Source organism: Thermobia domestica, chromosome 9 (assembly GCF_964235325.1).
Source record: "Thermobia domestica chromosome 9, izTheDome1.hap1.1, whole genome shotgun sequence".
Lineage (NCBI taxonomy): Eukaryota > Metazoa > Arthropoda > Insecta > Zygentoma > Lepismatidae > Thermobia > Thermobia domestica.
In genome coordinates this window covers 114,695,394-114,708,716 of record NC_137462.1, presented here as the reverse complement: position 1 = coordinate 114,708,716, position 13,323 = coordinate 114,695,394, and the positions used below count along the sequence as shown (strand labels likewise).

Below are 13,323 nucleotides of genomic sequence, written 5' to 3'. Positions count from 1 at the left end.
AGAGAATGAATTATAAGAAAGAAAGCGGCACACTAATGTTAATATTGATAAATGTTTACAGATAATTTCATTGCAAACAGATTATTGTCACTACTTCGGAACATTTATTAAAAATTCTTGTCCAAACAAGTCTGATTAAAGTTATTTTTTATTTCTTTTTTTAGATTTTTTAAGTTTTATTATATTTTTCACTCGTAATAGTTTCTGGATGGATTTTTGTTTTACTGTTATTGTCACTGCTGACAGACGTTACTTTTAGTGGACTACGATTAACTAAACTGAGGTATTGTTCATTTCCTTTCTGAGCATTATTTGGGATTTTGTCATCGTGAATTGTTGTTGTGCCTGGTAGTATTCTTATTTTATTAGGAACCGTTTTTGTTTCAGCAGTACTTGTTTCCGGTTCTGATGTCACCAATTCACTCTTTACATTTGTGTCACTGTTTGTGTTCACCTTATCACGTGGTGGAATTGAGTCAGCCTGTTGCACGTTGTAGATAGGAGTCAAACTGATAACTCTTAGGTCCTCCTCTGGTAATTGCCAGAAACCATCGTCGTTAAACAACAAATCTTTCTTCAACTGGGTCAAGTAGTTATGATTCATAATCGAGCCTGCGGAAATAACGAACTTTTTCGATGAAATCGTCATAGTTTTTCATATTGCATCACATTTAAGAATTGAAGCGTGCGGTGATGGAAAGTTGATTTATGCTATTTGTTGGGGTTGACAAAAGCACAGCGAACGTAGAAAAATAACGAAAAATGAGGACAGCAAGACATTAAGTCCTGTAATAATGAACTGACAACAAGCACACAACATTAAAAATAAAAAAAAAAAAAAATTAAAAAAATCGAAATATAAACGGACAAGAAGTGTTTTGTAAGAACTATTCATGTGAGACATCTATAATTAAATTAAATATATTGTGTTAATATTTGTGGTATTAATTGGTAAAATATACAATTTTTACGTGTTGAAAATATGGAACATAATTGTGAATAGAATCAAATGAAAATAAAAATCTTATCTTTATTTGTTTCCAATATTTGAAAAGACACTAACAAAAACCTGATATTTCGTCGAAGCGCTAAAAGTGAAGAGTTCTTTATTGATTTTTAAATATTGCTTGCAATCAAGTAAGTTTTTAACTTTAAATTAATTTACTTGTTAAAATTTATAGAAATTGTAATTCACTGAGCACTGACACTATCTACATTCTGCTGCTTTCATATAAAATTTGAAGTACTTTTATTGCTATTACAATTACTATATATCGAATTTCCTTAAACCGGCGGCACTGGCGCCTAGTCTCACAGATCCATTTGTTAAAATTAAATCTTTACCTAATAATTTTTGTTTAAATTTTTTTGTTGATAATTTTATTTTGAATTACCCATATTAAACAGGTATATATTGCGAATTTCAATACAAACATTACATTTTAGCGTATCTTTAAAAAAATTGAAGAGTTATGAAAAATATGGTAGAATTACAAGTATTATTTAGTAAAAAGTTTAAAAGTTTCAATATGTTATCACAAGGTAGTACATCATGTTTAGAAGTGTCCATTGAAAAATAAAATTTTCAATTTGAACCCCAATCAGAATCAACGGCCAGCTACTAGTAACAGGCTACAGAAACAAATGACACGGGTCTGTGAGACTTGGCGCCAGTGTCACCAGGTTAAATAACTTGACACAGACATAAATACATAAATCGGTAATTAAAAAAGAAAGCAAACAATAATTACATATAACAAACGAAGATATAACTTTAACGCTTAAAACAATATATTTGTAAGACTACACTGAAACACATAATAAATATATCTTACCTGTAATAACGCCTCCTACAATGGCTATACAGATTGTCACTACAAGAGCCAGTAGTTGATAGGCTGCCTGCAAAGCAGCCGTGCGTCCTTCACCAGGATGTACAGAAGGAAGACTGGATTGGATCTCATTTAAGTCAGTTGTATTCAAGTGTGGTGCACGAGCGGGATACTGCAAATACAAGCTTTAAGAAAATGATTAGTTATCAAGATATGTAAAATATAGATCAAAATACAGAATACACTTGTCTTAACCCTTTACCTGCTGCTATATAAAATAAACGGAATGTTAAGTCAAAAATGTAATTTTTTAGAACTCTGTGGACTTATTAACAGATATTTGCAGAAAAAATGTAGCTATCATTTAAATTTTTATTGCATGTTCTCATTATAAGAACATTGGCGGAATACAAGTACAAATCCATTTTTTTCTTTCTTGTAACGAATTAATTATTGAAGTCTTGTTTGGATATATATGCTATATTCTACATTAAAATACACACTTAACAACAGATAATACTTCGCCTACTACAGCATACAACTAAATTCCATGCTATTAAAGACTAAATGTTCATAAAACGTTGCTTGATATAAGGTATAAATACTACTTTTTTTTAAGAAAAAATGAAAATCATTTGAACACGCTTTATGCAGCATAACAAAACATTTCTTACGCATAGTACCTGTAATCAGCTTGCAAAATTTGTTTCGTGATTTATTATTATTATTTAGTCTCGATGTAACGGTTTACTCCATCAAAACGAAGATCCATTTTCATTTTCCCTCTTGGTCCGGGTTTAATTAATAAGCTTGAACCAAGTTCTTCATTCAAATAAGGGCCACTACAATATCCATTAGGGGCCGCGTGACTCAGTGGTAGAGCGCTTCTCTCTGTTTGTCGAGTTTTGTTTCGATCCCAATCCGTACTAAGTGGGCTTTGTGCTGGACAAACACCGTATGTGTAGGTTTTTACGAGGTTCTCCCGTTTTCTCTCATTTTCTTCATTCTACCACTATCATTATCCATGTCATCATTACAGTCTCCCTTAGTCTTGGTACATAATCGTCGGACGTTGAACTAAAAATAAAAATATTCCTTAGAAATGGAAGCTGCATTGCTCTTCCATTTTTTGGCGGGATATTACCATGTATGTTTGTCACCTAATGTATTTTCTTCCAGTTCGGTTTTACTTTCTTCTTCTTTTTTTTAATTTATATTTTATTTGATTCACCACCACGCTTGAACTATGTATCAGTGTAGTTGTCTAGCGAACTTCGAACTCCCCTGCAGTGTCTCTTACATAGGATGCCCAGATTTTCAGAATAAACATCCGACACAACCTCCGCAAATTTACAGTATATTTATAGTTATGCACTTGCTTTTTGCTTAACACCAGATTTAAATAATAGCTCTACATTCACCAAAATTGAGAGACAGAGATAAGATTATTCCTTTACTTGAGTATCGATGACTTGACTAATGAAGTAATTTCGGGATTGTCCTAGCTAACCCAGGACATCTGGAATTCCTATTCTTACAGGAACGTAACCTACGTCATTATCATTGACGTCTTCCTCATCAGTCACAGTCCCTGGTTGGAAAGGCAACCACACAATATGAGTTTCTGATAGAACTTCTTCACTATTCAATTTACTAAGTAACGTAATGCTTCTTCTGAAGTAGGGAACTTACGATACATGTTGTACCTCAAAGGAAAGCTCTAGGTAGTTTATTACGCGTAAATTAACATTTTCACTGCTTGCTTGATATCAGTACACTATAACTTAGAGAAAAATCACACGTAAGAAAAGATGTTCGTTACCCTGACATAGGGTAACTCTGTTATTATCAGAGTGACAACAAAATGTAAGAGAGGAAACCGTCTCCAAATATGGTGTTTTCAATCTAAAGTGAAAGAATTTTAAACAACTATTTAAAATTATAATTTGTTAGAGGTGAAAATTCTGAATTTTTAACAAAATGAAAATAACTTTTAGAACAGAAAAAAAACGAGCTGTGTTACAAAAAATACACAATCTTCAGTATCTCTATGTTTGAATGTCAAAAAATTTAACCCTTTATAACAAACCACGGGCTTTAAAAAAAATAAAGTATGTTCCCGCTACGGGAGCATTGGCACCCAATAGGTTAAATTATAGCCACCTAATTTAATTGCCCTTATCAGTTCAGTCTATAATTGCTAATTCTACGTAGTTGTTAGGTTACTGCTCCATCTCAGAAAAAAAAATATATACTAATATTTTCATAAGAAAAACATTCTATTTACTAGAAAACCACACATTAAGAGAACAGACTAAGATACTTTTGTGTTTAATTAATTCATATAACTATAAATCAAATTATTGATACTTTATAGATCATTATTAGTAGTAATAGATAGTTTCTATTAAGAATCTAGTAAATATTTTTACCTATCAGAAAAAGAAATTAAATCTACGAAGGGAGATCGAAACATAATGCACATTATTCTCCACTTCGCAAAGTTTAAATAACAATCTGTAAGTTGTAGGAAACTAGTTTAAAAGTTCATGCTAGAGATTGGTATAACTGGATATTATCTATCGTCTTAGTAAAAGTGTAATGGGTATCACAAAAAATTCGTGTTTTCATATCATCCACATAAAAAGGAACAAAGAAGTGTAGTCAAGTCTTTATGGGCTAAGAGGAAATCTCAGATTACAATTCACGAAGGAACAGAAGTGCATAGTCTTGAATATATGGACCGCAGTCTGATCGACACATGGTGCAAATATTTCGAAGAAGAGAGGAGAAAACTTATTGATTCGCTTTGTTCGCGTCGATCTGTAACCGCTGCACTGTTAGAACCATTAAGGAGGTAACCTAGAATGATTGATGAATCCATCTGAGAACATTGGTATAAAAGTTTGCTATTGCGTAAGATGCAGCATATGCGATATTTTGTATGACAAATTGGTCTTCCATGTGCATGATGCTCAAGGACCTGAAAGACTAACTGAAGGACCAGAGAATTATGTCTTTGGATCGCTTGGTGTGTTTCACATAAAGTATAGTTACAGGCGATGAATCCTAGATATTTCTCTACACTCCATTGAGCAAAGTAGTCCAGAGTAGTGTGGAAGCATTTCGATTCTTTTGCCTTCCAAGAAATTCAATCAGCCACTTTCATTCCATTTGAATAGAAAAAAATTCAGCATCCACTCCCGGATTTCGCTTTATCAGAGTTTCGTCTCTTTTGGTTCAAAAAGTTCAATTCATGTTCTGCAGATGCTTGATTATATACTGAAAAAACACTTTCATGAACAAAGCAGGGGTAAAAGTGAGAGAGAACGCGGGAGGACGCCGTTATCCCACTTCCAAAAATATCTATGGCGTCACTCCACTTCCTAAAAAATTACAATGGGCAAAGATAGGCACGGGGAACGGCGTGACGTCATCCGTCCCCCTACCCTACCTTTTCAGATCCACTTTTACCTTTGGAACAAAGTATACTAAACCCAGTGCCACGCTGGAAGTAATTATTCTTACGTTGAAAAATATGTAAGTTCCTTCATTATGTATGTACTTTGGTTTGGCTAAAATTTTGGCAGAAAGAAGTAGTATGCGTTACTTTCCGATCTCTCTTCATATTTTTAAGATTTTCAAGTTACCACTCTTTCCTCACCTGTATCCATAGTCTTTTTCAGATGCCAGAGCTGCCATTATTACGCCGATTATACCAGCCATAATCCCAGGTAAGCCATGAAGATTATTTACCCCACAAGTATCGTGAATTTTCAGTTTGTTAGTAATTGCAGGCTGAAAGTAAACAAATAAATAAAATAAAATAATTTTTTTTAAAAATTACAGCAATTGTATCAAATTTGATAGATATAAAAATAAAATAATTGCATTTTTTAAATATATTATTATGACACTTATAATCCTCAAATCTTATCAATAAACTTTTTCTAGTTCATGTCTGTTACAAAATAAAGCGTACAAATTAGTGTCGATATTAATTTGAATAACACTTTCTTTTTGTATATTATTATTACATTACTCTTATTTGGATTGTACAAGGTAACATTACAAAACAAAACGAAAAAAAAAAAAAGGACTAGAAGCGAAGAAGTCCCTTGTCTTTTGAAAGTATAATCTTGTGATGAGACATTATGCCTTAAAAGATGTTCTTGGAGAAAATTTCTTTAAAGACACAATTATATTGTTTGTTTTTCGTACTACTACTAGAAAAGCCACAGTGAGCACGTGGCAGGGGACGTGATTTGTTTTCCCGTTCTGTTCATGTCTAAACGTGGTTTAAGGGTTCGCCCTGTCTGTCAAATGAGTACCTACGCTAACTTGGAAATAATGGGAACTGGAGCATGTACAGACCAGTCAGCACCCTCTTTTTTGTGTCGGGGTCATGAAAGTGCGGAATCTTATCTCCATCGCTTATGAGTCTCACTGGCCTGACCCCAATAGGGACGTACATTTTTACGACTACTATAACATAAAAAACACAAAAGAATTAAGAATTTTTTTAAACCTACGAATTTTATTGAAATCTAAACACACACATACGCATGTACAAAATGGGGATCAAATATAAATACATAAATGAAGTAAATAAAGGTGATAATTATGAAGTAATAAAGTTTTGCGTTTTTTTCCTTATTGATAGAGCAGAATCATAGAATTTAATAATTGATATATACCTGGATGTATCGAAAGCCAATCACAGATACGATACCAGCAATCATACCGATTATTAGTGAACCATACGGATGAACCATAAGATCCGCAGAAGTTCCGATTGCAACACCTCCTGCCAGCGTGGCGTTCTGTACATGTACCTATAACAAAGAAAACACTACACTGAAACTTTATCTTTACATTCAAAAACTTAAAACAAGGTGATAAAAAATTTTACATATAAAATTAGTTTAGCTTTGTAATTAATTTGATAATATTCATTTTTCCATGCAATACTTGTATTATACTTCTTATTGAGAAAAAATGTTTTTAAAATATTATCTTTCGTATTTTCAACGTGCAGTAAGTGTGTAATAATTCTCAATACAATATAAAGAATGTTAAATATATTTCAAAACTTCACAGCTTCTCGGTGTGAAGTTAGTTTTAGTTTCTAAGATTAAACAAGTAGATGCGCAATAAATTCATTTATATGTATCATTTAAGAACTTTCACCAACCTTTACACCACTTTCTCTGAGTTCTACTAAACAACTTAAAGACAAAAAAAAATAAATAAATAAAAATAAATAAAATAAAATAAAATAAATAAATAAATAAATAAATAAAAATAAAAACCTATGAAGTGAGTCACACCTCTAAAATGATTTTTTTTAACGGATCGGATACTTAGACTGCGTAGTTTATGACGACATAATTGCAGACCATCAACTTTCTGCACAGCATTAAAGGTTTTCAGTTCATTTAAAACATTTGGTAAGTGTTATATACTCCATACTCCTGAATTACGATATTGGTGTTATTATTTACGAAAAAATAAGAAAAAAAATATGGAAGTATTGAAGATTCTTAGTTCTTTATTATGCACAAATGTAATTTTCTTAGCTTTGTTAATTAAAAGACACTGAGAACTACAGGTATGTATATAATCTTCTTCACAATTTAAATGTATACCATTAAAAGTGTGCTCTGCTTAATTATCTATATCTTAATGCAATTTCCCAGTTCTTTACAGAATACTGTAAAAAATTTGCGCTCTAAATTTGATGACCTGTATACTTGAAATCCTTTTATAAAATAGTTCTGTATTCCTGGTGAGTCGCATCAGTTCATAGTTAGTAAAATACATGTTTATATTTTGGAACATTAATTTTTTGGTGAGAACGAGACGTTTTGTGCATTTAGTATTCTATAGTATTTTCCTTGATACAGCAGTTATGGAGCTGTGGTAAACCTGAAAACGTGAGATTCAGTTACGGAGTTTCGTCCCGCCCATTTTAAATTGAAAAGCTGTATTTATATTTTATTCTGTCCCAGTAAAATAAAATTCTATATTTTAAATTACTTGTTGATTTTGTATATTTGATAGCAGTAGTTTTCAATATATTAAATCTTCATTTCTTAAAATATTTTTTAACTATCTTAGTAATTATAGACTAGGATGGGCAAAACCGGTTTTTATAAAAAGCGGAAACCGGTTTCTAGAAAAACCGAAATCTGAAAACCAACATTTTAGTTTTCTCCAAAACCGGTTCGATTTTTCGCCGAAACCAATTTCGGTTTTCTCAAAAAAACGGTTCGATTTTCACCGAAACTAAAAACTGTTTTGGAAAACAAAACTATTTCTGTGGAAACGGAATCGGTTTCCGGAGAACAACGAAACACTATTCTGATCAGAAATAGAACCAGTTTTGGAAAAACTGAAACCGGTTCCGATGAAAAACTGAACCGGTTTTGAAGAAAATCAAAACTGAATTCGATAAATACCGAACCGGTTTCGGCGAAAAACCGGCTTTTCGAAAAATTCAAAACCGGATTCGGTTTTCCTAAAAACCGGATTTTTGTGCCCACCACTATTATAGACATATGCCCAACTTTCATTTTAGAAATTAATTGGAACTGACTCCTCAGTAAAGATGAAGTAAATATAAAATTTTGTTTTGTTGTAAAGTATTGAACCAATGTAGCTACTTTTCCTATTGTTTAGAGCCGGCAACAAAAATGGACACTTAAAAAAAATAAGGAAAAAATGCTTCGTATTGAGCGCAGATTCATCAATTCCGTATCGAGTTGCTATATCAGATGCAAGATAACCCTTATCCTATAAAGTTCCCTCAAGGAAGTTCTTCACCTGTTACCACCAGAAGGTTGCGAAAACGTCCACGAAGAAGAATGATAGAAACAAGTCGTTGCAGAGATCTGGTGTACGGCCAAAACCGGATTATGAATTAATGACGATGACGTTTTTTAAGAAATACTAAAATAAATTTATGTGGAATATACAAAATGTACAAATATACAAAATATGGAATATACAGATGTGGAATATTCACCATGTAATTTTGTCATTTATCTCATTTATTATTTTAAATCTCCGTTAAGCCAACAGGAGAAGGGGGTGGCGAAACGCGAATTAGCCGAATCTGTTCATAGATCGCACTCCTCCCCATACCAAAGACAGACTCTGTTCAATCACTGTGGTGAGAATGAAACCGTATTGAGTGCAGTCGAAGTACCCGCAAAAGGTGAACTACATTATTCGATTCCTCAAGCGGAAGACACAATACGTCCACAATCGATCGTCGAATGATTGAGGGAAACTTGTTTACAAGTGCCACAGAGAGTTTAAAGAAAGACTTACCGACGTACATGATGCGAGTAGATAAGGATGGAAATCTGTGGTAAAAGTCGACCTTGACGAACGCGTAGTTCATGTGTCTCGTGAAAAGGGTAGAATAAGTTTCTGAATTGACAGATCTTGGAATTTTATGGAACTAGCAGTCGTCTGAAGAAATAGAATTACATCAACATAGTTCACACTTGGTGGGCGCTTCCATTGCATTCAATATGCTCTCACATTTGCTGCTTCACAATAATTGAACGACCGACTCTATCTTGTGATATGGGGGATGTGCGATCTCCAATGAACAGATTTGGCTTATCCGCGTTACGCCATCTCACGCGATTCTTCTCTGGTGGATTAACGGAGGTTGAGAAGAAAAAAGCCCTCATAAATTTCGCTCTTATTTCAAATAGATGTATGCTAAACACTGTAATAAAATACTTTACCATGTCAAATTTGTTCTCCTTGCTGATTAAGGATGAGACAGCAAATGCCGTTACACAACAAGCAGCCAGGGAGTAGTATGTGTTAATCACAGCTCGGTGTTGGTCGTCGCCAGGAAGAAGAGCAGCATTGAAGCTCGGCCAAAATAGCCACAAAAATACAGTTCCTGCAATTGATTATAAGAAATAAACAAATTAATAAATAATGAAAAGAAACCATTAGTATAAGTCTTAAGGGATACTCGTGTTTAGGTTGAGTCATTATTGATACGAGTGCATGATCCTCTGCAATACACATACTACTGATTTTACCCTTCTTGTGCATTTTATATTTTATAGTTGCATATCAATAACAACTCAGGGAAAAAGTAATTATAACACAGCAAACCTTCCATTTAACACACTAATTACGCCCAATGTATATCCGTAAAATTGAAGTGTTAAATCGCAAATTGTTATAAACAATATTTAAAATGAGACACAGCAATGTTTGAAATTTTCACTTGCTCATACGGGAGTTTTCAGAATTGACTTATCACATTAAAACACACCCAAAGATTCTTTAAAATGGCTGGATTTTTCTGAAGAAATATCTGAAAATATCGTCGACAATATGCCGTCCTTTTCACTTAGTTACTCTTTTAATTCGTGGACAACAGAGTCACAGTATACACATGAAACTTTGCTGTTTTCGCAAGAAAGTGACAAGTACTTCTGGACCCTGATTTCTTGGAAGTCAGCGCAATGACTTCTTAGGACATACTAGTGGTCGGTCCTTTACATTCTGGATTGTTTCTGTGCATTTTAGACGAGCTCCAATGAATGTATATCCGTAAAATTGCCAATGTTAAACAGGGTCGGACTGACAAGTAAAGGGTCCAAATGGATGAATCGAGTTGCGGGAAGAGACATAGTGCGCCTGATAGAGGATGTGAAAATATGTGTATGTGCAAAGTTAAAGCGGCTGAGCGCCATAAGAAACGGAGTGGCAAGGGGTCAAAGTTGGTGGAAGAAGGGCTATGCTAAGTTATAAAAAAACATTAAATGAACTGTTGAATTGTAAAAATAGTGGAAGAAAGACAATGCAAATGGTGGTAGTTTCCCTTTTTCTCATAAGAAGAATGGACAGAGTAGATTACGAATCTCCGAATATCATCATCATAGGTATTCTGCCTTTATTGGCAGGTCACTTGCCGCAGCTGAGAAGCTTCCATGCTCTACGGTCCTCCGCTAACCTCTTCGTCTTCGCGTATGATCTTTTTGTTTTTATTTAATCCATTAATTGTAGTCTCCTTCGCCCCCTCCCTCTCTTTCCCGCCACCATACCCTCTAGGACGTCCCTCATGATACAATCTCTTCTTAGGCAATGTCCCAACCAGTTTCTCTTCCTCTTCCTAATAATATCTAAAAGTGTTCTTTTCTCACCCACCATTTCTAACACTCTCTCATTCGTTTTCCGCTCGATCCAACTAATTCTTTCCATTCTTCTCCACACCCACATTTCGAAGGCTTCCAGTCGATTTTCATCACCTTTACGTAATGTCCACGTTTCCGCCCCATACAGTACAACACTCCACACGAAGCATTTTATGAGTCTTTTTCTCAACTCTTTATTCAAGGTCCCACAAAACAGACTTTTCTTCCTCCTAAAGGCTTCTTTCGCCATTCCTATCCTTGCTTTTATTTCCCGTTCGCACTTCATGTTATTACTAAGAATACTATTCAGATATCGAAAACTATTCACTTGTTCTATTTTCTCCCCTCCTACTTTTATATTTGACACAGATCCCTTTGTTCCAATCACCATGGCTTTTGCCTTTCTAACATTTATTTTCATCCCATATTTTTCAAAGCCCTTTCTCATTTTTTCTAACATTTTATTGATTTTCTTTTCAGATTCTGCAACAAGCGCCAATATCGTCTGCAAATCTTATGCATCTAATCATTCTACCTCCTACCGAAATGCCATCATCATCATGTAAACTCTTTTTTACTATCTCTTCTAGATAGACATTAAATAGTGTTGGCGAGAGGCAGCATCCTTGTCGAACTCCCCTTCCAATTGCACTCTCTTCCGTTAGTTCTTCCCCTATCCTAACACTTACTTGTTGGTTCATATATAAGTTTCTTATTAGTCTTCTATCTTTCCATTCCAACCCTATCTTCTTTAGAACTCCCAACAACAATTCCCAATTCACGCGGTCAAAAGCCTTTTCTAGATCAATAAATATGACATACACCTCTTTCTCTTTTTCTATAAATCTTTCGCCGATCGCCTTTAATAATCCAATTGCATCTCTTGTGCCCCTGTCTCTTCTGAACCCGAACTGCTCCTCCTCAACTTCTTTATTTGTTCTTTCATATAACCTTCTGTTCAGTATTCGGAGCAGAATTTTAGCTGCATGAGATATGAGACTAATAGTTCTATAATCCTCACATCTCTTTGGGTTCGATTTCTTAGCCATCGGTATCATGATCTTTTTCAGAAAGTCTTTTGGCCATTCTCCTGTTTCATATATTTCATTGCATAGTCGGAACAATTCTTTCTTTCCCTTGTCTCCTATATTTTTAATGAATTCGATTGGTATGTTATCTATTCCGGTTGCCTTTCCATTTCTAATCTCGGATATAGCCTTTTCAAACTAATCTCCGAATATAGAAGATTAAAAAATAATGAATATAGGCTTAATAAATGAAAATATATATTTTAAAATTATGACGTCATCACCTCCTATGTCTCGACGCAGAAAGGTGTGAAACCATACGTAAGGTCTTATACAATGCCTCTGGACTTGAAAAACAAAAACAAAACAAAACAAAAAAACCGGACGAAAAAGCTCAAATAGGAGGGTTATAACGCAATTTACCATGAAACACCCGTATGGTACAAATTGTACCATTGGATCCCCAAAGGGTTAATAATCGAGTTTGGAAAACGCTCGTTTACAACTTACTTGTGTAAGAAGGAATTTGCACACTTTAAAGAGTTCTGTTATAACGAAATACTTTAGTTTGTATAATATTTACCTGTACCGTGGGCAAAAAGTGCTCATAAATATGTAATATACTTAGTAGAATGTTCATTTTAAATTAACAGAAAAGAAGAATGTTTTTAATATATGTAAGAGATTATTATGGGATAGTTGTGGCTATGTACATGTTATGTGTTGACCTAGTCAAGTGAATTTATGTATTTCACGGTTTTAAGAAGGAATATTTAAGACATATCAAGCAATAAAGGTGAGGCTAATGATCTTTGAATATCTGAGTTGATTCTTGTATAAAGAAAAGTTATTATCGCTTCGTAACATATATTTTACCAGACGGACCAGGTTGACGACGCTTTTCTATAGAGTCGTTATAAAAATTTGGTTTACCAAACCCGGGATCTTTTGAAAATTCAGTTCCCGAAGAAGGAAAGTAGGGCTGAATTTACTTGGATATTACCATTTATGAATACGAACTTAACCGTATTACGAAGCGGTAAGGTCATCAAAAGAAAAATGGATAGTGAAATAGTGCAACAGGAATCTAATACCAGTAATCCAGGTGAAATTAGTGCAACACCAAGTTTGTCATCTGAGGATCGACTTTTGTTAGCTGTGCAGCGACAAATTATGCAAATGACGACTGAGATAAAACAAACCATGGAACAGAAGCTCAATGAATCTAACACAAACATGGAACAGAAGTTCTATGAAGCTAACCAGACCATGGAAAAGAAGATAGAA

General features: G+C 34.0%; 1 protein-coding gene across 1 annotated transcript in view; it reads right to left on the bottom strand.

Annotated features, from left to right (window-relative positions):
* Rh50 (Rhesus blood group-associated glycoprotein Rh50) overlaps nt 1-13,323 on the bottom strand; it is a 114,875-nt gene that overhangs the window by 14,705 nt on the left and 86,847 nt on the right. The window contains exons 5-8 of the mRNA XM_081771730.1: nt 9,596-9,759; nt 6,530-6,667; nt 5,497-5,630; nt 1,836-2,017 (exon numbers count right to left, since the gene is read on the bottom strand). Coding sequence (XP_081627856.1) covers nt 1,836-2,017; nt 5,497-5,630; nt 6,530-6,667; nt 9,596-9,759 — 618 coding nt within the window. The remainder of the gene's footprint in view (nt 1-1,835; nt 2,018-5,496; nt 5,631-6,529; nt 6,668-9,595; nt 9,760-13,323) is intronic.